This window comes from Thamnophis elegans, chromosome Z, assembly GCF_009769535.1.
Source record: "Thamnophis elegans isolate rThaEle1 chromosome Z, rThaEle1.pri, whole genome shotgun sequence".
Classification (NCBI taxonomy): Eukaryota; Metazoa; Chordata; class Lepidosauria; order Squamata; family Colubridae; genus Thamnophis; species Thamnophis elegans.
This window is the reverse complement of record NC_045558.1, coordinates 83452315-83477722: the sequence shown is the minus strand read 5'-3', so window position 1 is coordinate 83477722 and position 25408 is coordinate 83452315. Positions and strand designations below refer to the sequence as shown.

At 41.7% G+C, this 25408-nt stretch overlaps 1 protein-coding gene across 2 annotated transcripts; it reads right to left on the bottom strand.

Annotated features, from left to right (window-relative positions):
- Positions 1–2981: 2981 nt before the first annotated feature.
- Positions 2982–25243, bottom strand: CZH18orf21 (chromosome Z C18orf21 homolog). 2 transcript variants are annotated; one of them, XR_004256978.1, is made up of 6 exons: positions 25098–25243; positions 24099–24121; positions 21116–21318; positions 20323–20492; positions 3569–3686; positions 3276–3367 (listed from the first exon to the last, which is right to left on the bottom strand). XR_004256978.1 is itself a non-coding variant. In XM_032237472.1 (5 exons), exons 1-5 carry the CDS (start codon positions 25172–25174, stop codon positions 3220–3222), a joined length of 621 nt encoding a protein of 206 aa, XP_032093363.1. In that variant the 5' UTR covers positions 25175–25243; the 3' UTR covers positions 2982–3219. The 2 variants fall into 2 exon arrangements, 1 of the variants encoding a protein (XP_032093363.1); XM_032237472.1 differs by lacking the exon at positions 3569–3686 and having other exon boundaries at positions 2982–3367.
- Positions 25244–25408: the final 165 nt, after the last annotated feature.

Sequence of the window (25408 nt, the reverse complement as noted above, 5' to 3'; positions counted from 1 at the left end):
CCACTCTGCATCCGCTATGGGGTAGCCTTTCCATCGCACAAAGTACTGCAATTTTCCTGGTGGTATCTATAGTTCAGGATGTCCTTGATTTCACAATGCTCCTCTCCTTTTATAAGGAGCAGAGGTGGAGGGAACACGACGGGCCTCGTCTTAGTCTCAGAAAAGCTCACAGGCTCCAATGAAACACTGGATGGACCCACCTAAGATTTCTAGGCATGTTTAGCTCCTATTAGGAGCTATATAGCTCATTGTCCACATCGTCTGAGGCTGCCACATGGATACGCTGGGTTCCTGTCATCATTTGGCTAATCTTCATTGCCCTTGGCTCCACCAAGAATTTGGTGGAGCCCCTGGACTGCTGGAGCCTCGTCTATCTCCTTTCAGCTCAGCATTGGAGCTCAACCAAGAAGCTGGGGCGATGGCTGCTATTATCAGCAAGCCAGGAAGCATGACTTAGTGTAATCAAGGCTTACAGAGGTGGTGATTATCAATGACTTTCCCTGGGGGTGTGTTAAAGTGCCAAAATGAAACTTATGTTTAATGGACAGAGGAACAGACGAGTAGGGAGGAGGTTGCTCGGGAAATCTTAGACTTTATGCATTCCAATAGGGCACTGGTGATAGGCTCATGGGAAGTGGAATTGTGGGAAGGATTGACCACTGGGTGCTGGGTGGGGCTCAAGAGATTGGCTTATAAAGTGGAGGGGAGAACGGAGCAGCAGCTCCAACAATTATTCCACCAAGAACTTGGTGGTCAGTCAGTAACGGTGTGATAAAGAAGCATTTAAACCAGGATTTTGTTTTTTAATTGTTTCATTGGAACCTTGACATCTCCACTGCCACTGGATTAATAATCTGCACATCGGAGAAAGGACCAATGTACTTTGGACCCAGCTTCTTATAGGGATGGCTTAGGTTTAAATACTTGTGGACAGGTACACTTTACCACCGACCTTGAACTCTGTTTGAGGGGCTCTTTTCTGGACTGCTTGCTTCCTCTGGGCTTTGCTTTTTCTAGTGTCCTGTGCACTGTAACCCATGTGCTTCTCAGAATGTCCATCCACTCTGCCAGTTTTGTGGAGGATGGGGTTCCCTGGGGAAACTTATAGCCCCCTTAAAAGGGGTAAAACCTGTGCTACTATGCACCAAGTTAATGTAAGCCACCTTGGCAAATGGCAGCAGCTCATCCCAATTAGTCTGCTGTTACTTTATATACGGCATCTTATATTGCTCCACCATTGAGTTAGCTCGTTCTGCCACTCTTTGTACTAGGATGAAAGGCAGAGTTAAGCCCTTGGGATGAACCTATCAGGTTCAAAAACTCACCAGGACTTTGCCATAAACTGTACCCACCCCAGTCTGAGATGATCTGCTTTGAGACCCAATGCAGCCTGTAGACAAGCTGCATGAACATTTTCACTAAGACCCAGGTGGGAGTTTTGGACATGTTATGAAACCATGGTTCTCTGGCTATCTGGGATACATACTATACCCTGCCCCTTCCACACTAAGCCTTGTTTCAGCATTAGGTTACTCTTATGCTTTTGAAACTACTCATCCATAACCACTGTTTATTTCAGTCACTGGATCAGTGAGTCTCCTGATCGAGGGGGGATCTTCTGTGGCTGTCTCACGCACATCAGTACTGCCAGTTGTTTGGATAGGATAATAGAATTAATTATTTCTTCTCTAGTGCTTACATATTGAGGCAGGTGCGAATGTCTCCCCCATCCCAGCAAATAGCATAGCTTTACATGCTCTTCCATTGTCTTAGTATAAATTAAAATATCAACCAGGTACACCAGCACCACTTTGTACAGGTGTTCATGTAAGACCTCTTTATCAACTGCATGAACACAGCTGGAGCTCCCTGTATCCCAAACAGCATCACCCGGAATTGGTAGCACTCCAAGGGACTGTTGAACATGGTCTTCCACTCATCCCTCTCCCTAATCCTTACTCAGTAGTAAGCTTCCCTCAAGTCCAGTTTAGTGAAAATTATCCCTTTGGACAAGTAACCCAACATGACTTTCAAGGGGGGGGGGGGTACATGTTCTCCACACAAATGGAATTTATAATCCACGCACATCATCAAGGACCCATTCTTCTTCAATTTGGCAAGCTGGATAAAGTCCCTGCCAAATTCTTATTAAGCCTCTAAACTCTTCCATCTCCCTGGACATCATGGGATGTATCTTTGGCTTCCACGACTTAGCCCTTGGCACAATCCATTGGCTGGTAGGCAGCACTGTCTGTTGGACAGTGGGGCATCAGCATATCCAACTTTCTTGCGGGTTTCTCTCGGAATAAACAGCTCCACTTTCATTTCCTTAACCACAGTCTCATGGCTAGCACCTGGCACATTCACGGGTCCACTAGTTACTTTATTAAAAGTTCATCTGGCATGATCTGTTTTTAACAAAATTATATCACCTTGTTCATTTCTAGGTGCTAATAAATCCTTAATCTTTTCCAGGATTTTCCCAGGTATTGATGTCAAGCTGATTGGCCTATAATTTCCTGGATCCATGCCCACCTTTTGTTTTTTTTAAGATTGGAATCTTATCAGACCTTTCCCAGTCCTCTGGTAGTTCCCCTGTTTTACAGGAGTTTTGAAATATTACATTCAGTGGCTCTGAGATTATAATCCTTGAGATGTAAACCATCTTGTTCAGGTGATTTGTACTCATCCTTTGTAATCTTAGTTTGTTGAAGTCAGCTTTCTGAAAGTCTAAAACACTGCTTTCACTTTGTTCAGGTTGTCTTGGTGTTTAGGCTTGGGTTTTGGTCCTAAAGTTATCCCTTCCCTTCTAGTTTTAGTTTAAAGCCTTTCAGATGGAATGAACCAGTTGTTTTCCAAACATATTTTCCTTGTACTTTGAGGGTTGCAAGTTTGGAAAACAATTGTAATGTATTTTATAAAATGAAGGCCCAGATTGTTGAGGGCAATATGCTGACTCTGTAAACCTCTTAGAGAGTGAGTTTTAAGTTCAGATCAATTTTATTTTGAGGATATGTTTTGAATAATATAAGTAGTAATAATTTAACATTCACATTCCCATTTTTGTTCCTTATGGTGGTATGGGTATTCAATTTATCTTACCACACAAAACATTTTTTTATCTCCAGGGCAATGTCTACATATTTGTTCATGGTGCATTGTATAATACAGTTGTAGATAGTGCAGTTATAATTATAGGCTCTTACTTATTTTAAGTTTTTAAAGTGACATTAAGAAATTCTTCAGATTTCCCCTTTTGCTTTTATCTTCTTCAAAGTTAAGCATTCTTTTTAATTGACTGGAAAGGATTTTGGCTTTTTTCTGTGTCCTAGAAAAATGATGTATGGGTAATCCAACTGTAGTAGTTCTGAAAGGAAACACAGATTAAGTATTACATACGCTATGTTATACAATAAGATAATGAAATAAAAAGTACAATTTAAAATAACTAAATATACAGTATAAGCTGTTTCATGAATTATATTGAGCTTACTCTAGAAAGACTGAATTATTGTTTATAAATTGTACTTTCAGTTAAATAAGTACACAGACATATAAGTACACAGACCTATGCAGATGGACAGGACCTTTGAAGCTATTAGTCTGAGCCTCTGTTTAAAGATTTTTCTCAAAAAAAAAGTATGATTTCTCCCATTTTTATGTCTGCAGTAGCCATCCAGTAGTCTCTGTAAGGAAGGGAAGAATCACTTGGATATATTCAGGTCTTTTGCATTCTAGGCATCTATTAAATAATCACTCAGATCTGCTCAGTTAGATTCTGATTGTGCAAGGCGACTGAGTCACTTTCTTGTCCTGATATTTGTGGGTTGTTTGACCTGAGAAAGTAGACAAAATCCATGGTCCTTCTACTACGTAAGCGTCCAGATTCAGCTTATAATCACTCACACATTCACCAGTTGTAGAAGCATGTGGATCTTTTCAGCCCCCCCTTGCTTTGTATTTGGGTATGTGTGGCAGACGAGACATGCAGCTTTGTGCAATAGCTGGAATTAATTAAGAATACATTCTTTTGAACCAAACACAGAGGCACATCAGGTTCTTTGGAATACAATGTGAATTTAAATTTAACAGTAAACCTTCACTAGCAATAATGTATATGCACTATTCCTGACATGCATACATATTTATTTATCACATCCTTTTCAATTAGCTTGTCAATCACTAGCCAGACGGATAAAAGCTGTCAAGTCTGGATCCAAAGCCCACTCAAAGAATGAGCAGGGTTCAGGATCCCATTTATGGGACTCAGGGGAAGGTATTCCATGTGGTTAAGCCCATCTTCTTTTGTCTGATGGCTTTTCCCTTGTTTCCTTAACAACTTGGTTCCTTTTAACTACTGCAAAGGGATATTTTATATAAAATTCCTGGCATTGGTCCCCCACTACTTATGTGCCTGTTTTATTTTTAGACATGGCAGCTTCAGCCTCGTTTCACACTGCCTTTTAGATCTGATCAATCTCACTGCCTGGAAAACAATACGTAGTTAAGTTCATGCAATGGTGTTCGCATCCTTGAAGGAAATGGAAGCATGCACTAGTGATTTCAATTATACTTTTTTAAAGGAGCCTAAAGATCTAAGTCTTTCCCTAAGTACTGAGCTAGGAAAGTTGGCCATTAGATTAATACCTCATTTTGCTCTTATTACTTTTAAAATGGTATGCTGCCCAGCGACATTATAAAAAGAAAGGCCTATACATATAATGTACAAATAAATACTAAATAAATAATGCACATCAGCAGTATTTTATTTTTTGGTAGCTACATCACATAACTGCCTCATACTTAACTTCTGCTTGGTAAGGATGCCCAGGGATAAAATTAACATACTTGATATAAGTATCCATCCTCCCAGCTTATTCATACTAATTAACCTAAAAACTGACTCCCCCAGTGGATAATAGAATTCCAGGTACATCTGTAGCCAATCACTGTGTACCACTTGTATAGATATGATCCAGTAAGAAACAGTAATACAGAGAGCCATATATAAATTTATATTTATAAAAATAAATATATAAATACAAAATGGGGTAAAAATATATTTAGTCAGCCACCAATTGTGCAAGTTCTCCCACTTAAAAAGATGAGAGAGGCCTGTAATTGACATCATAGGTAGACCTCAACTATGAGAGACAAAACGAGAAAACAAATCCAGACAATCACATTGTCTGATTTGGAAAGAATTTTTTTGCAAATTATGGTGGAAAATAAGTATTTGGTCAATATCAAAAGTTCATCTCAATACTTTGTTATATATCCTTTGTTGACAATGACAGAGATCAAACGTCTCTAAGTCTTCACAAGGTTGGCACACACTGTTGCTGGTATGTTGGCCCATTCCTCCATGCAGATCTCCTCTAGAGCAGTGATGTTTTGGGGCTGTCGCTGGGCAACATGGACTTTCAACTCCCTCCAAAGGTTTTCTATGGAGTTGACATCTGGAGACTGGCTAGGCCACTCCAGGACCTTGAAATGTTTCTTAAGCCACTCCTTAGTTGCCTGGGCGGTGTGTTTGGGATCATTGTCCTGCTGAAAGAGCCAGCCACGTTTCATCTTCAATGCCCTTGCTGATGGAAGGAGGTTTGCACTCAAAATCTCACAATACATGGCCCCATTCATTCTTTCCTGTACACTGATCAGTCGTCCTGATTTGTTTGCAGAGAAAGAGCCCCAAAGCATGATGTTACCATCCCCGTGCTTCACATGCAACTCAGCATTCTCTCTCCTCCAAACACGACGAGTTGTGTTTCTACCAAACAGTTCCACTTTGGTTTCATCTGATCATATGACATCCTCCCAATCCTCTTCTGGATCACACAAATGCTTTCTAGCAAACTTCACAAGGGCCCAGTCATGTACTGACTTAAACAGGGGGACATGTCTGGCACTGCAGGGTCTGAGTCCCTGGCGGCATAGTATGTTACTGATGGTACCTTGCAGGTCATTCACTAGGTCCCCCTGCGTGGTTTTGGGATTTTTGCTCACCGTTCTTGTGATCATTTTGACCCCATGGGGTGAGATCTTGCGTGGAGCCCAAGATCGAGGGAGATTATCAGTGGTCTTGTATGTCTTCCATTTTCTAATTATTGCTCCCAGTGTTGATTTCTTCACACCAAGCTGCTTGCCTATTGCAGATTCAGACTTGGTGCAGGTCTACAATTTTGTTTCTGGTGTCCTTCGACAGCTCTTTAGTCTTCACCATAGTGGAGTTTGGAGTGTGACTGTTTGAGGTTGTGGACAAGTGTCTTTTATACTGCTAATAAGTTCAAACAGGTGCCATTAATACAGGTAATGACTGGAGGACAGAGGAGCCTCTTAAAGAAGTTACAGGTTTGTGAGAGCCAGAAATCTTGGTTGTTTGTAGGTGACCAAATTCTTATTTTCCAAAAAATTCTTTCCAAATCAGACAATGTAATTGTCTGGATTTGTTTTCTCATTTTGTCTCTCATAGTTGAGGTCTACCTATGATGTCAATTACAGGCCTCTCTCATCTTTTTAAGTGGGAGAACTTGCACAATTGGTGGCTGACTAAATATTTTTTTGCCCTACGGTACATGACAAAGAAAATTCTGTACATGCTGCATATGTAATTACATATACAAACAACACTTCCCTCCAGTGATACTTCTGCAATCATAAAATTGGCATCTTTTGAATGGAACATTTGTGAAGGGGGGTGGGCATGGACAGCATAGGTGATGAGCGCATGCAGCCTGGCGGTGTCTAATAGTAGCCACAGCCTGTGCAGCACTAATGAATTGAGTACATGTGTAAGCAGGAGGCAGAAGCAGAAGTGCGGGGAGAGGCAGGAAAGCCGAACACTCTGCATGGGCCACAGGAAAGCCAAGTGGCAGTGGGCCGGAGCAGCAGGAGGCTCATCCTTGTGTCTCTTGGCTTGCCTGTGGTGCGACGGGATCACCTGCCTTTCACTCCGTATCTTCCACTCTGCGTAGCCCCAGAGTGCGCCAAGGGACTGGTGAGCTAGAGACCATCCTCCCCATGCATTTTCTGGCTCTTGTATGTACACTAGGGAGCAGATTGCCCAGCAAGACTGATCACCTGAAATCATGTTTTCTCAAAAATAAACTCCAGTGCTTTATTTTAGGGCCCAAAAGAAAATAAGATGAGTCTTATGTGTGGCTAAAAGAGTGGTGTAAAAGGGAAGGCTTTGGTTATATTAGTTACGATGTCTGCAACTGGTCCAATGAAAAACTGTACAAAAGAGATGGTTTGCATTCATCAAAGAAAGGGACTGAATTTACAGATTTTCTGGGTAAACCTTTAAAGTAAACAGCGGGGACAGAGAACTAATTGATACAGAGCATTTCTGTCTCCAGCAATCTAAAATTAATAGGGTTATCAGGGCATGTAACAGATGCTTGTGTGGATAAAAACATCAACCTTGCTGTTAAGCAAAATCAAGCATTTAATAGTTAGATGCCATAACATGTGCACTAATAAAACAGGTGGTAAGGAAGTAGAGGAAGTCAGGCACAACATAGGTTATTTAGAAAGTAAACATAGGGTTAATCAAAATGGATTCAAATGACTATAAACATGGTAAACGACCATTGACTTACCTGAACGGTCCTTCTATGTGTGCTGCGAGGGGAATCCAAGCATGGGTTAACTTTGTCCATTAGCCTAGAGACTGAGTTATGTAAATTGTTGACAACGCCTCCTCTGACTGGATGGGTCAGTTTTGTACGAAGTCAGCTGGTTAATGATGTATAGCAATGTCAATGATGGCCGTGGCCCAAACAAGTCGAAATAGTCACGTGCAAAGTACAGGGCGGGGCATAACCTTTTCCTAGGGGGTCACAGCAAGATCGACAGCAGTTTACAACTTCTGCGACACCTCATTTTAAAGCCCATAAAAAACTGAATTGAATGAGCTATTAAATGTTAAATTTGCTTTAAGAATGGCTGGAAAATTCGATTCGGAAGAACAAAGGATCATTGACAGAATAAAATGCATTGCCTTTCGAGAGGCTCGCGATGCTGGAGCGACGTTTATCAATCGAAAATGGATTGCAAACAAATTGAAACGTCATCCGGATTGGGTTACTGATAATTGGAACAAAACAGCCCAAGAATGTTTCACCAAATTTGGAGAAGGGCGTCCTCTGCAACTGTCCCAAGAAAGCAAAGCCATCATTGCAACTGGCAGTCGCAAACAACGAAAAGGAAACCGAAAAGTGGCCCAAGAAATCTTTCAAATTCGTGGAAAACGAGTTGATCAAAGGACAATCGGCCGATATCGAGAACGAGAAGGTTTGAAGCCATTCCACGTCATTTGCAAACCATTGAAAACTCAAACACACGTTCAAGATCGGCTTTGGTTGTGCGATTGGTTGTCTGAATGGACCGAGGAAGATTTTCTTCATTTGGCGCCATCTGACGAATTCTTCGTTTATGCCATTCGAAAACCGAATTTCCAGAACGATCGAATTTGGGCTAAAGACGTCGACGACATCGCCAAACATGAACGATATCGACAAATCGTTCGCAATCCGACTTGCATCGGGATTTTCGTCATTTTCACAGCCAAGAAACTGCATTGGGTTTTGAAGGATAAAGGGGAATCCTGGGATGGCAGTTATTTCCGTGAGAAAATTTTATTGGAGAATGTCATTCCATTTCTCAGTGATCCAGACAATGTCTTGGTGGTTGGTGAGGCTGTCTTTCTTCATGACAAAGCTCCTTGCATGCGTGCAAATGCGACTCAGCAATTGTTAAAGGAAAACAATGTCGAATTTTGGGGCAATGACGTCTGGCCGGGAAATTCGCCAGATCTCAATCCGGCAGAGAACATTGGGGCCATAATTAAGGATGAAGTGGAAGCTCTGATGATTCAGGAGCAAGGTCAAAATCGATATTCGGTTGAAACTTTGAGAATGAATTTGGAAACTGTGTTGAAAAATCTGGAAAATCGAACGGAACTGTTTGAAGATTTGTTGTGTTCTTATCCACCTCGTTTGAATGCTGTTCGAAGGGCTAATGGTGGTCATACTGACTATTAAATCATGTCAATAAACTCAGTTTTTGATGGGCTTTCGAATGGTGTATGAATTATTTGTGTTGTTATTACAAGTGTTGCTGTGACCCCCTAGGAAAAGGTTATGCCCCGCCCTGTAAAGTCAAGTCAGTATTCAGATAAGAATCAGTCATAAGTCAAAGTCACAAGATAGCCCTGGCCAGCCGGAGCTGCGGGCGGGTTTGGATTCCCCTCGCAGCACACATAGAAGGACCGTTCAGGTAAGTCAACGGTCGTTCTCCTGTGTGCTGCTTGGGGAATCCAAGCATGGGACATGCCAATGCAATTAAGAATCAGGGCGGGAGCCAGGCTGGCCAGGGACCCCCGTAGAGGGTACCACCGGTTGTAATACACGCCGCCCAAAGGAAGCCTCAGCCGAGGCATACACGTCAACCTTGTAGTGTCTGATGAATGGCGATGGTTGTAATACACGCCGCCCAAAGGAAGCCTCAGCCGAGGCATACACGTCAACCTTGTAGTGTCTGATGAATGGCGATGGTGACGACCAGGTAGCCGCTCTGCAAATCTCTTCCACCGAGGCTTGTGTGGCCCAGGCCACTGTGGTGGCCGCACTCCTGGTAGAGTGAGGGGTGATGCGCCTGGGAAACGGTCGGGATTGGCTGTCATAAGCAAGAGCGATGCACGCCTTCAACCATCGGCCGATGGTATGGGAAGACACTTCTGCCCCATGGATGATGGCTGAAAGGACACAAAAAGTGCTTCCGACCGCCTGAAGCACGCAGTGCGCTTCACGTAGCATCGAAGAGTCCTGCGCACATCCAGGTGGTGTCACTGGCGTTCCTGCGGATGGGAAGGGCTGGGGCAGAAATCCAGAAGAATGAGTTCCTGAGCCCTGTGGAATAACGTGTTGATTTTTGGTAGGAAGGCCGGGTCCAAACGAAGGACGACTCTGTTGGGATGGAATATGCAGAGGTCCGCTCGAACAGACAGCGCTGCCAATTCGGACACCCTTCTGGCCAATGTAATAGCTACCAAAACAGTCTTAAGAGTCAGCAACTGAAGGCTAATAGGCTCGAATGGAGGGACCATAAGAGCCCTGAGCACTAACGTCAAGTGCCAAGTAGGGTAACGATGCACGGTCTGAGGTTAGCAGCCCCTTTCAAAAAGGATTTCACCCGTGAATGCTGAGACAATGAACGACCCTGGCCGCCCCCAATTACCGTGGCTAAGCCGCGACCTGCCTGCGAAGCGTGTTGGGCGCCAAACCCCTGTCACGTCCCGTTTGCAAAAAGTCCAAGACTCGGGGCACCGAGGCCTGGAGGGGATCAGCCCCAGTGCGGCGGCACCACCTGCAGAAGGCTTGCCAGGTGGCCTCGTAAATACGAGTAGTAGATGGACAACGGGCCGCTTGAATAGTGTCAATGACCTAATTTGAGTAGTGAAGTCCGGTTAGAATAGCCCACTCACGTGCCACATGGCTAACTGTAGCAGCTGGGGGTTCGGGTGGATGAGAGCTCCCTGGTTGAGCTGGATCTGGTCGTCCGGAATCCTCCACGGACGTGAGATCGACAGGTGCACAAGGTCTGCATACCAGGGGCGCCGAGACCACATCGGGCCCACCAAGAGGACCTCCGCTTGCTCTGTCAGGATCTTCTGGATGACCAGCGGGAGGATCAGTAGCGGTGGAAAGGCATAAAGGAGCCCGGCCGGCCACAGGCTGCGCAGGACATCCATTCTCTCCGCCCCGGGTGCCACGTACCTGGAGTAGAAACGTGGCAGTTGCGTGTTGTGAGGCTGCGCGAACATGTCCACTTCGGGATGGCCGAACTGGTGAGAGAGCTCTTGGAAGAGGTTGGGGTGGAGTTGCCACTCCGCTTGGTCCACCGTGGCTCTGCTCAGCCAGTCCGCCTGTATGTTGGAATTGCCCGATATGTGCTCTACCCGAAGGGACAGCAGTCTGGTCTCCACCCAATGATGTAACTTCTCCGCCTCCAGCATCAGGGCCCTGGAGTGTGTGCCCCTTGGCGATTGACATGAGCCTTGGAGGCCACATTGTCGGTCAAGACCAATATGTGGTTGTGAGATACAATGTCCTGGAATTCTTGAAGGGCCAGGCGGATGGCCCGGAGCTCCAGCCAATTGATACTGTTGTTCAGCTCCTGTCTCAACCAGCGACCTTGTGCAACTCGGTCCAGGGCATGCCTCCCCCCACCCAAAGAGGCTGGCATCCGTCGTAACTTGGATGCAGGCTGGCTCCTTGAACAGGCACCCTTTGAGGAGTTTGGAGGACATCCACCACCGAAGGGACCTGAGAGGCTTGGGTGGGAGCCGAACCTTGAGCTGGGAATGGCTGGTGTGCGCCCTCTGAAAGGGGAGCAGGAACCATTGCAGTGGGTGTGCATGGAACCTTGCCCAGGGGACAATGTTTATGCAGGAAATCATTTTCCCAAGTAGTTGGGAAAGCGTAGCCAAAGGTAAGAGTCTCTGAGATAACACCTGGGCTGCCAGTCGTTGGATGCTCTGTCGCCTCTCCAGGGACAGGGAGACTTCGCTTGTGGCGGAGTTGATGATGGTCCCCAGGTGAAGCAACAACGTGGTCGGCTGCAGATGACTCTCAGGAAGGTCCAGGACGAACCCGTGTCTTCGCAGTGAGTCCATTGTTACCTGTAGATCCCATAGGGCCTGGTCCCGAGATGGCGAGAGGACCAAGATGTCGTCTAGGTAACAATTCACTCTCACCGGGACCGAGCGAAGTGATGCTGCCACAACCGCCAAGAGTTTGGTCAAAGTTCGAGGGGCTGACGACAGGCCGAAAGGCAAGGTCCGGTATTGATAGTGTCGGCCCGCAAAGTGAAAGCGTAGAAACCGCCGATGTGCTGGATGAATGGGCACATGGAGGTACGCCTCCTTCATGTCGACTGATGTCATCATGTCACCCTGGCGGATGGATGCCAAGATGCTTTTCAGAGATTGCATCTTGAACCTCTGATACTTGATGTACAGGTTGAGCCTTTTCAAATCTAGAATGGCCCGCCATCCCCCCCCCCCCGAGTTCTTGGGCACTAGGAACAAGATTGAATAAAATCCTAGCCCTTCCTGGCCTTTTGGAACCTGTTCTATGGCATTGATGGAAAGGAGATGTTGTATTTCGGTGTCCATGAGACGCCTTTTCATCAAATACCTGGGCATAAGGCACGTGATGAACCGCCTCGGAGGGATGGAGAGGAATTCTACAGTGAGGCCCAGCCTCCCAACCTGAAGGGCCCAGGCGTCGGACGTGGTCTCCGCCCACTGATGAGCGAAGGCCAGGAGATGCCCTCCCATGGGATCTCCCCTTTGGGAGTCACCGGTACCTCCGAAAGGACCGGTTGCCACCCCCACGAAATGGCCTTCTGTTCTGGGATTGTGCCTGGTTCTGCTGGCGGCCCCAATCCCTGGACCCCGCGCGGTCCTGACCGCGGTCCTGTGGCTGGGTAAAGGCCCTGTTGTAGTGGGGAACATAGGGAGCGGCAGTGAATCCAGAGTCACCCGCTAGAAATGCCTGGCGCCTACTGTAAGGCTGCTGACGTCTATTGGTGCATCCCCAGTGGAGGGGAGGACCTTGCGTTTATCCCTCGTCTCTATGAGAATTGGGTCAAGCACCGAACCAAACAATGCCCCGCCTTTGAAAGGTGTGGAAGCCAGACGCCACCTGGACTTAACATCGGCCTGCCAATGGCAGAGCCACAGCAGGCGCCGGGATGCCACATTGGAGACCACAGCCTGGGAGGCAAATTTTGCAGCATTAAGTGTGGCATCCGCTGAGAACTCCAGGGCTGCCATGATTTTGGTAACGTCTTGGTGAAGACGCACGTCATCAGGGGCAAGCCTATCCTGCAACTGCTTGAGCCAGAGCATGGAAGTTCTATTAAAGAAGGATGCTGCAAAACTGACAAAAAGGACAAGTATAAAAAGGGGAAAGAGGGGCACATTACTAAGGCAACAGATCATAATGAACAAAAGCTTGCATAACAAAAAAGAAGCTTCTTTCAACATGTTAAAAATAAGGAAAAAGTCAAGGAAACAATTGGTCCATTGGTGGGAGAAAGAGGCAAGAAGGTGACAAAGCAGAACTACTTAAATCATTTTTGCATCCATTTTTATACAAAGGGAAACAATAATCCAACCTATCAAAAACAGCACCCCAAAAAACAGATTAGGAACACAATTTAAAATAGGGAAGAAAATGGTAAGTGAGCACCTGTCCACCTAGATCAAATCAATGGGATCAGATGGATTACACCCCAAGATTCTGAAAGAATTGGCAGAGGTGATCTCAGAACCACTGGACTATATCTTTCAAAGATCCTGGAGCACCGGGAAACTGCAGAGGCCTGGAAAAGAGCTGATGTAATTGCCATTTTCAAAAAAGGAAAGGAAGAAAAAATAGATCCAGGAAACTATAGACCTATCAGCCTGACCTCAATACCAGGGAAGATTCTGGAAAAGATAATCAAGCAATGAATCAGCGAACACCTAGAAGCAAAGAAAGTAATAACCAAAAGCCAACATGGGCTTATCCAAAACAGATCGTGCCTTATTGCATTCTTTGAAAAGTGACAAAATTAATGGACCAGAGAAATGCTGTCAACATAATTTACTTGGACTTCAGTAAGGCATTACTTAAAGTAGACCATAATCTATTACTTGATAAAATAGAAAAATGTGGGTTAGACAACATCACCACCAGATGGCTTCAAAACTGGCTGACCAACTGCATTCAACGTGTAGTCCTCAATGGAACTGCAGCTACATGAAGTATGCAGTGGAGTACCCCCAAGTCTCTGTTTTAGGCCCAGTACTCTTCAACTTCTTTATCAATTATTTGTAAGAGGGGATAAGTACAGTATATGTGGTACCTCACTCATTAGTAGTAGCTGTGAGGGGATCTTGGGATTCTAGTGGACGCTCATTTAAATATGAGCCAGCAGTATGCGGCAACTGCCAAAAAAGTCAACACAGTTCTACGCTGCATAAACAGAGGGATAGAATCAAGATCACATGAACTGTTAATACCACTTTATAATGCCTCAGTAAAGCCACATTTGGAATACTGTATCTAGTTTTTACTCCATGAGGTAAAAAAAATGTTGAAACTCTAGAAAGAGTGGAAAGAAGAGCAACAAAGATGATTAGGGGACTGGAGACTAAATATATATAAATAATGGTTGCTGGAATTGGGTATGTTTAGTTTGATGAAAAGAAGGACTGGGGTGGCATGATAGCAGTGTTCCAATATCTCAGGGGCTGCCACAAAGAAGAGGGAATCAAGCTATTCTACAAAGAACCTGAGGGTAGGTCAAAAAGAAATGGATGGAAACTAATCAAGGAGAGAAGTAATCTAGAACTAAGGAGAAATTTCCTGAGTTAGAACAATCAATCAGTGGAACAACTTGCCTCCAGAAGTTGTAAATGCTCCAACCCTGGAAGTTTTAAAGAAGAGATTGGATAACAAATTGTCTGAAATGGTATAGGGTTTCCTGCCTAAGCAGGGGGCTGGAGTAGAAGACCTCCAGGTCCCTTCTAACTCTTTCTATTCTATACTATTTTCTATTCTCTTCCTATTTTATTCTTACTTTATTCTATTCTATTCCATTCCATTTCATTGTAGAAAACACGATAGGATATAGTATTAAAGGCATACTTCAGTTAAATAAGTATTCATTAGGTCAGTCTGATAATCAGAGTAAGATGCATACTTGTCTTCACTTCATGATTTTTTTTCCTAAGAGATGAAAACAAATCTGGGATCTTTAGAAGCATAAATTTCTGTTCTCCTAATGAACTGTAGATTCACATAAGAATGCCTGTTGGATCTGGGCTGCAAATATCCAAATGGGCACCGAATCTTCTGCAAAGATACAGGGGGAAAAAACCGTTCAGCTTTCATTTAATAGTGATATGGAGTTTGGCAGCATAGACTTGGTGGCTCATATTCAGGCTTCATGGTAGGGTCCCAGGGATGGGATCATCCTATATAAAGTTTGGATGAGAAGAAGGCAGCATGCACCATGGATTATCTCCTTTAATAATTGGAAAACATAATTAGAGGGATAAGTTTTAGCCATAGAATTAGAAAGCTGCATAGGGAAGGCAAAAAGGATGAATACTGCTCCTCATTTAGCTGAAAGGGTTGACCACTGTGCTAGTATGCAACTGAGAAAGTTTGTATAATTTTAATATTGTAGTTTGTGCTCTTCACAGTGCACATCCCACATTTATCTTACAAAGCTGGCTACGCTAAAGAAACAATATATATGCAGTGATTACAATATATGCATTAAACAAGTGAGTATTTTGACCATATCATTTTTAGGCATATTTTGCACCTCCAACCATTATAAACTTGAATGCTTAGTGAATATAAGCATATCACGTGATGTGTATTTCTATAATAAAGGAGGGTGTGGCCTAATGAGATCAATATATCAAGATGTGCTTAATTATTAGGCAACTTCTTTTCCTTAGGCAAAATGGACCAAAAGAGGTTTAAATGTCAAAAATTGTAAAAAGTTTTTCAGAGGGATGTGATTACAGAATCATCAAACTTTTGTAACAAATAGTCAACAGGGTTGCAAGAAATGTATTGAGAAAAAAAGATGTGCATTAATGCATCAAAGTGCATCAAAGATTTGAGAAGAATCAAATGTATAGCTACCAAAAAGCCATTATGCTTCAGTGCTGTCATATTCCAGATCTGCAACCTACCTGGAGTGCCCAGAAGTACAAGATGTTCACTTACATTCAAATTATGCACCATTAAAAAGGCAGTGCCTCCAAAGAGGTTTGATGTCATGAAAATCCTATTATAGAATAAAGTGAAGTGGAGTGGAGTAGAGTAGAGTAAAACAGAACAGAACACAATAGAATACTTTATTTGGATAAGTGTGATCAGACACACAAGGAATTGTTCTCTGGTGCAGCAGCTCTCAAATGTACATGAAAGGCAACAGAGAATGCTTTACTAGTCAAATGTGATTGAATACATAAGGAATATGCCTCCAGCCTTTAAGCTCACAATTTAAACATAAACAGCAAGTAATAAGTCATAGATCATAAATCATAGTTAACAAACAAAAAATTGATAAATCATAAGAAACAAAAGGATCATAGTAGGAAAGATGAGAAATGAGACAGTGCTGTTGGAATAAAGTGTTCAGTAGAGTGATGGCACAAGGGAAAAAACTATCTGTAGGTCAATTACATATACAATAGAGATGGAAAATAGATTTGAACAACTGGACACTGCTGAGATGTCTGGTGAACTGTAGCAGGAAATTCAATCAAATTATTGGAATTGCCGAAAAACACACAGAAAAAAAATGCAAGAGGCTCTCAGATGAAACCATCAAAAAAGCTGATCAAAGAAAAGCAGCCAAGGCATGAGGCAAATGGGAAGAAGATTTAATGCAGTTTTCCAGAAGGTAGCAAAGGATAATTAAATATATTGCGAAAAACGATGTAAAAAGCTTGAAGCAAACTACATGAAGGATCACACCAAGAATGTATTTTTGCAAGTCAAAAAGATCCAAATACCATTTATTGCTTGAAAAGGCATCATTAAAAACAAGCAAGGGAAAGAACTGTCTGAACAACAAGGCACCAAGAATAGATGGTAAGAATGTATTGAAGAAGTGTATGCAGGTAGCAAACAGGTCCAACCTCAGGATGATGAGGAAAAAGAAGTAAAAATAGAACTAGCCATCCTCGAGGAAGAGATCCTACAGACAATTAAGCAACTGCCAAACAGAGAGTTGACACTATTTCTGCGGAATTACTGAGACCTGTACTACTCAGTTTCATTAAAGACCTGTGTCAGAAAATCTGGGAAACCAAAACATGACCATAGGATTAGAAACATTCAGTGTTCATCCCACTGCCAAAAAGGGTGTCTCTAAAGATTGCTCCAATTATTGTACAATTGCTCTCATCCCTGATGTCAGCAAGAGTCTGCTTAAAATTATACAACATCTAGCACCAACCATCAAAACAGAATTACCAGATGTCCAAGGCAATTTCCAAAGGGGTCATGCTTCCACAAGTATATTGCAAATATCTGCTAGATCATGGAAAAAATCTAATGAATATCAAAAGATCATTTACATCTGCTTCATCGATTACAAGAAAGCCTTTGATTATGTTAATCATGAGAAGATATGGAGAGACTTACAAGGCCTGAAGGTACCAGCAAGCCTGGTCAAGTTGGGGCAATCACACAATCACAAAATCACTGTGAGAACACCAAATGGAGACATTGATTGGTTTGAGAGGGGGAAAGAAGTGTGACAAGGTTGCATTCTCTCCCCTTTCTTATTCAACCTATTTCCTGAAATGATTATGAAAAAACTAGATCTTGAAGAATCTAAAATTGGGGTAAAGAATGGTGGAAGGAACATCAATAATATTCAGTATACTGGTGATACAACTCTCTGAAACCAAAGAAGGCCTGGAACTGATCAAGAAAAAGAAAGAAAGAAAGAGAATTTCATGACCAATGCAAGGAAGAAAAATTTCAAGAGAGAAATTGATGGTGAAGAGATAGAATGTGTGAAAAAATTCATTTTCCTAAGATCACAAATAGCTCAATGTGGTAAATGCAGCACAGGAATAAAACACTGGATTGTACTGGGTCGCACAGATGAACCTGAACTGAATATGAAAAAACAAGGACATCAGTCAGACAACGAAATGTAGATTAGTTCGTTCTATTGTGTTCCCCATAGCTATCTATGGTTGTGAAAGTTGGACCTTAAAAGATAGGAAGAAAAATTATTTGAATGAGCTGTGGTGCTGGAGAAAGCTGCAGTATATTTCTTAGATAGCAAAGGTAAGTAAAAAGCAAGTACTTAAGTACATAACACCAGACATAGAAGGGAAAACTATGAAACTGTGTGTCAGCCTCTACTTCGCTTGCTTGCTATCAGCTGCCATAGAAACGGGGAGGGAGGGGGCATGAGGTTTTTGGGTTGGGGAATTTAGGGTGCTGGAGGAGTTATCAGAAGGGAGTTTGGGCCTCACCATCTTCTGTGCATGCCGATGGCCTGTGTTTGGACTTGGTCGAGACTTGGTCTCTGCATACCATCTGAATGAGGTTTTTGAAGATGCACCCCACATGCACCTTTTGTTGCAGATTGGTCATTGGGTTGGGGAAATTGGGGGGTGGGTGCTGGGCAAACATTTGATATGTACATGTCTGCACCTTTTTGGCTCATATCTTGCTTTTCTTTCGCTGCTATCTTTTCATAACCAATAAAAGTATCTTTAATTCCACAAACAATTGGTTATTGAAGGAGGCACACCTGACACTGTGTCTCATTTACTCTGGCCATGTCATGTGAGAGAATTCACTGGAGAAAGCAATGATGTTTGGAAAAGTGAGATATAAAAGAAGCCAGACCACCAAAGAACACAGTAGACACTAGCAAAGCTGACAAGACAGCATAGAAAACTCAAAGAAATAGTGGGATGGAAAGACATGAAGAGACTGGGCTATAGAATTTCCAAGAGTCGGACTTGACTGAATGGATATCAATATCATTATCATCATAAGTTCTGGGTCTGACTATTTAAAGATACACTCATTAATAAAATGGCAAGAACGGCACTGACTAAGTGGAGTAATACATGGGAGCAAATCCATCTACACAGTGAAAATTAATAAATTACAGTAATGAGTACACACTCCATACCATCAGGCCCCTAACATGTGGGGTGCCGCAGGGCTCGGTCTTATCCCCCCTACTATTTAACATATACATGAAACCGCTGGGCGAGATCATTCGGAGGCACGGGATAAAATACCACCAATACGCGGACGATACGCAGCTGTATCTGTCCGCCCCGTGCCAACTCAATGAAGCGGTGGACGTGATGAACCAGGGTCTAGAGGCCGTTAAGAACTGGATGAGCGCTAACAAACTGGTACTCAACCCGGACAAGACCGAGTGGCTGTTGTGCTTCCCTCCCAATAATTTGGCCAATGTACCAACGCTTAGGCTGGGGGGTCAAATTTTATACCCCTCAGATAGGGTCCGCAACTTAGGAGTCCTCCTGGACCCACAGCTGACTTTTGACCACCAGCTGTCAGCTGTGACCAGGGGAGCATTCGCCCAGGTTCGCCTGGTCCGCCAGTTGCGGCCCTACCTAGACCGGGAGGCTCTCACAACAGTCACTCGAGCCCTTGTGATCTCTAGGCTGGAATACTGCAATGGGCTCTACATGGGGTTGCCCTTGAAGTGCATCCGGCGGCTACAGCTAGTCCAGAATGCAGCCGCGCGAGTGATAGTGGGCGCACCGCGGTTCGCCCACGTTACACCCATCCTCCGCGAGCTGCACTGGCTACCTGTTGGTCTCCGGGTGCGCTTCAGGGTACTGATGACCACCTTTAAAGCACTCCATGGTAGTGGATCTGGGTACTTGAGAGACCGCCTTCTGCCGATTACCTCCCTAAATCGACCAATTAGATCGCACAGACTGGGCCTCCTCCGAATCCCATCTGCCAGTCAATGCCGACTGGCGACCACACGGAGGAGAGCCTTTTCTGTGGCAGCTCCGACCCTGTGGAACGACCTCCCCGTTGAGATCCGTACCCTCACCACCATCCAGACCTTCCGCGCAGCCCTCAAGATCTGGCTCTCCCAGCAGGCCTGGGGATAGGTTCCTAATTTACCCGCCCGAGTGTTTGATTGCTGAACGAAAGTTGTGTTTTTACTATTTTTTCTTTGTTCACATTCTGTTTTGTTTTGTTTTTTGACGCTGCACCCCCTTCCCTTGTGGTTGTAAGCCGCCCTGAGTCCCCTCAGGGAAAAGGGCGGCCTATAAATCCCAATAAAACTCTAAAAACTCTAAACCATCATTTAATACTCTTGTAAATAGTTTTCAAGCTGTGACTCTAATATGCTTTTTAAGAACTTATCCTTTACACAGAGTAATGACCCCAAAAATTCTAAAGATACCGTATATAGCTTAGTGTTTCAGCAACAACATTGAGTAAAACTTCTGTTCATGAATGAATCCCAGTTGTGTAACACTATTCAGCTTTAAAAGAAAAATAGAAAAGGACTAGTAGTGAGGACACATAGGTTCTACTCTACTCTTCACCACAGAATTTCACTGAGTGGCTTTGGGTCATAGTCTGTCAGTACAACATACCTCACGGTATGATTGTTGTAAAGCAAAATAGATATCTGTAAAAGACACAGAATGTAAATCTGATGATAGATAGATAGATAGATAGATAGATAGATAGATAGATAGATAAATACCTGAGGCCTGAAGATGATTTTTCTGTTTTGGATCCAGAGTTCTTATAAGAACTTATAAGAGGTGTACTTCTGTTTGACGATATTTTCAAATTTGGTGTTTTAAAACTATATTCCTCTCTACTCATTCCATAATGTCTTGTTGTTTTTTTGCATGAATTGCAGGTAATTAGCTAAAGAGATAAGGGAAGTCCACATGCTATTAAGCTCTTTTCAACTTAGACATTAATATACACTAGTACAATTAAATATTTCATGAAAATGACTAAGAATTCACAAAAAATATATTGCAAATCTACAAGGTTCTGCCAAAAAAATCTTATAATCACTATTTGTTTATTAATTTAAGTAAAGAAAATAATATTTCAAACTTTATATATGCCAACACATCAGTCTCCTGTGGAAATTGCACAACTGCATTTCAGGAAAACAGAAGTCACCAAGAATTTGACTCCTTTACTTTCCAACATTTTTGCTATTGGTACATTCCTGCCATGGGGAAGACATTAGACTAGATGGATCTCAAAGATCATATCTAATATCCTATGGTCATAGTTGCTCCAATTATTGTGTCAGAAATATGGATTAAGAAAATAGAGAAAATTCCTAAAGCTGTATGAATTATATTATGCTATTAGTATTTATCAATTCAACCACATAATGCTACAATGGAAAAGACTTTTTGTTGTTTCTATTAATTTACTTTTCTTAATATACTTTAGTTAAAAACTCTTCAATTGTCTTAATAACTTGTTATTCTGTTACTATGAGGCAAATTGCATCACGTTAAACTTACCAGGGTATTCTTTGATTCCTTGTACTTCCTCAACAGCTTTGTTTGCTTTAAACTAAGTCTGTAGTTTTTTTTCTCTAGATTGAGTATTTTTTCTGTCCTTGATGTTATTTTCATTTTGGGCAATAGACGTATTCTATAGTTATTGGGAAAAAGAAATTGGAAACAGTAGCAGCACACGGGATTTACAGGATGTTCCTTTTTTCCTGAAAATAAGAATAATAAAGTTCTCTGAATTTTAATTATAAAGTAATATATTGTAATACAATCAAATTAAAATTTCAGTATTTTTAAGAGGAGGTTTAACAAGAGGAAAGCCATAAATGCACATATACTAGCCAAGGCTATTATCAACTGCAACCTTTTCTCGCCAAATAATCTGCTGCTTAGCTGCCTGCTGGTTGAAAAAATCTTTCTTAAGCTGCATGAAAGCAACTGAAAATACTTCCTATCTTTATGGAAGCAAATTTGGCACTTTTAAAGCTAATTCCATAAACAAAAAGAAATATCACAGAATTACCACTCTCTCTCCAGAGTTCATGCTGAAAACATATAAAAGGGGAAGTTGACTATTAAATATACGAGGGCGGAAATCTCCAGAGGCAGAGGCAATATGTGTATTTAATATGTCAGAAAATGTACAAAGGTTTTCAGACTTAGTTATTTTCAGAAGCACATATTAACTAAATCCACAAAAAAGGATTCTCTGCTGCAGCATTCACACATTGGAACATCTTCTCATTTAAGATAAAATCTGCCCCCACCTTTTTATCCTTCTGGAAGAGCCTGAAGACTTGGCTCTGCCAGTTGGCCTAGGGAGTTCCACACTGGAGATGGCTACTGGATTGATGGCAGACTCCACCTTCCCTCCCTGCTCTCCACTCATTCATCTTTTATAGTCATCAATATGAATATACCCGAAAGACAGACAAGGAATAATGGATGGAAACTTATCAAGGAAAGATTTAACCTAGAAATAAGGAGACATTTTCTGACAGCGTCTTCAGAAGTTGTGGGTGCTTCATCACTCTCCAGTCTCTTTCACAAAGAGACTGGACAACCACTTGTCAGAAATGAAAGAATCTTGAACAACAGGTTGGACTAGATGACCTACAAGGTCCCTTCCAATCCTGTGATTCTATGATTCCGTAAGCGGGTTGAGCTAGACAACCACCAAAGTCCCTTCCAATTCTGTTATTCCATGGTTTTGTAAGGCCTCCTGCTTGAGCAGGGGATTGGATTAGATGACCTAAAAGATCCCTTCCAACTCTTGTTATTCTGTGATTCTGTTCTTGTTGTGTTCCTTTTTCATTATATTACTGTTCTCTTATTTTCTGGTTTTTTTGTTTTTATTATATTAAGCCACCTAGAAAAAACACATAGAAAATAAATTTAACAAATAAAATAATAAAAATAAAAGTTCCAATATTGTCTCCCTTTCCCTTCTGTCTTCCAGGCTACACATATTCAGTTCTTCCAAAGTTGCTTGGAGTGTTTTGTTCCTCAGACCATGCATAATTTTTGTTGCCCATCTCTGCACTCATTCAATCCTATCAATATCTTTAAGTGAGTTCTCCAGAACTAAGAACAGTATTCTAAATGCTATATAGTGGGTTTAGGACCCCCTTTTTCTCTGGTGATCCCTCTAGTGAAACATCCCAGAATCTTGTTTGCCTTCACAACTGGCTACATTGTTAACTCATTCTGCAAGCATCAATTATAACCATACCTAAATCTTTTTCTTCCTAATTGTTCTGTTTAACACTGTACCCCCAACATTGTACCCTGCCAAATGATTCTTTTTTCACAAGGGAATGATCTTACATTTAGAAACATTGAATTGTGGTTTCCACATTTTTTTACCAATTTTCCAGAAATGTCAAATCATTTTCCACATTACGAATACCCTTAGGAACGTCACCTCTATTACATGTCATTAGCAAAAAGGCAAATCTTACCTAGTAATCTGTTATATGACTTACAAACACATTTGAACAGAATACTCCACTTGTGATTGGTCTCTGTTCAGACAGTCCCATGTTAACTATCACAAGTTGGGATCTATTCTGAACCAACTTCCTATCCACTGAATCATCCAATGGTTAAGTCCTAACTTACACAACTTTTTAATGAGATCTTAATCAAACTGTATCAAAGAGTTTGCTAAAATCCAGATAAGCTATGTCCACAGCACAACCTCCATTCAAAATATTTGTAATATAGTTTAAAAATCAATCTCTGACTAATTAAAAATGAAATTATTCATAAGCTTAAACTTCCAGGCTAACTAGTAATTTAATAATTGATATTACATCATTTTTTTTAAAAAAAGAGAAAAAATTCAATTCACCCAATAAAACGGTTGTCATAAATGGGTTAGTTTTTAAAAACTCTATAAAACAGTTATTTGTGGTAACAAAATAATCCAGTTATTACCAAAGAGATAAGAGATTCCAAGAAGTGATTATTTAGTAGCATATGGTAAATTAAATTTCTTCAGTTTATTATGTTGAAAAAACAAACTTCTGACACAAAAGTTCACTCAGCATCTCCCCAATCACATGGCTGGGTTATAATGAAATCAAGCCCCCTGAGTTCAGATTTCCTACAAATTAAGCAGGGCACTAATATTAGATAAAGATAGAGATGGAGAAGACACAAAGAAGTTGGAGAATTAAATGTTATTGCTAATACAGTAGCTAGTGTGTGAGTTCATATCATAATTTCCCATCCCACTTTTTTCATTTGCATACAAACATGATTAGAAGGGAAATGAAAAGGGCATCCAAAATGGAAATATTCTGCAAATCATTTTTTTAAATAAGATTACTAACCACAGCACCGAAATTTCATATTTAAGAATGAAAGCAATTTATATATTCCATTTTTGAAAGATTAAAAGGCTGACTGAAGGTACAAAAAAAAGAAAAATCTCAAAAGGTTTAATCTGACTTCCATGGTGTACCACAACTCCTGTGTAATTTACCTTCTATGTTGCTGAGTGTCCATCTGTGAAGACATGATAAAAAGAAATGAGTTGTATATGTTTATATTGTATAATTTTACTACATTACATTCAGACAATTTATAGCAAATCAAAATCAATAATAAAAATAGAAAAATAATAATCATTTTAAAATACTAACCAACCAAAAAATTGCTAAAATATCAATATAAATAGTAATTACTATGTTTTCAATATACTGAGGTATCTCCATCTGAGATAACGATAGTCATTTGAAAATTATCAACCATTATCAACCAAAATGATCTTGTAAGTAAAACGAGTATATTCTCATGAATATTGACAATCAGAAATGCAAAATTCAGCTGAGAATGTCTGAAATATGTAACACAGAAAATGAATCTGGAATATTCATAAACATTTAGGAGGCTGCCAATTTCATCTTTCCAATTGTTTAGAATTTATTCATTTTAACTGATCAAAACATTTTATATGGCTATGCTTAAAATGTATTAAACTAACCATACAATTAAAATTTCTGAAATGAATAAAACAAAAGAAATCGTATCCTGAGACCTATTTTATGATGGCTTTATCATTAGTTACCAGTCCTCTTTTTAGTTGTATGACTTAATTAACATACACTGAACGACTCTGCATTCTAGTATATAACCACCAACTATTGAAGAAATCAGTGGATTGAATGGCAGAGCCTCTTGAGGGTTTGTTTGTTTTTATTTATTTCTCTCTTCTGGACATAATTCGCTCCTTTCTTTCTTTCTTTTTATTGTTTATCTTACTATTATTAAACGTTACGTGTCGCTCAGTGTTTTAAATTAGTCAGCCTTCTAAATCTGACAAATGAAAAAAGATTAATGAGAAACAATGAGGGACTAAGGGAGGATTATAAACCACTAAATTTGGTCAAACCAGAAAATGAGGCAGCCGCGACATATGAGCGTTATAGAGGCATTTAGAAACCAGCAGAAATAAGAAAGTCATGTGCACAAAAAGCCTTACAGCAAAAATCGCGCTTGGGCTGGGCACGTTCCCGCCAACTGTCGAGCCGCAGATTTAAGGAACCGGCATTTTCCCATCTTTTCGGAGAAACAAAACCAACGATACTTAAGCAGCTCAAAACTGGAACTGCATAAGCTTGATAAAGCGACGGAACCGGAAATAATTCCTAGGCCAGTTTCCGGTGACCGGGTGGGAACAATAATGCCCACGGGAACGTTCCGTGCAGGAAAAAAACCGCGAGAGTTTATGCAGGTGATCTTAGCCCGTTCTGTTCTTTACAGCCATGAGCAGTACAATAACCATTAGCAGCA

Excerpts from the sequence above, each read along its gene's own strand:
- CZH18orf21 (XM_032237472.1), bottom strand. The coding sequence starts at position 25,174 with ATGGGAAAATGCCGGTTCCTTAAATCTGCGGCTCGACAGTTGGCGGGA. Across the intron at positions 20,493-21,115 it reads AGGAATCAAAGAATACCCTG|CTAATTACCTGCAATTCATG; the intron begins GTAAGTTTAACG and ends TTATCTCTTTAG. Across the intron at positions 3,368-20,322 it reads AAATCATCTTCAGGCCTCAG|AACTACTACAGTTGGATTAC; the intron begins GTATTTATCTAT and ends GTTTCCTTTCAG.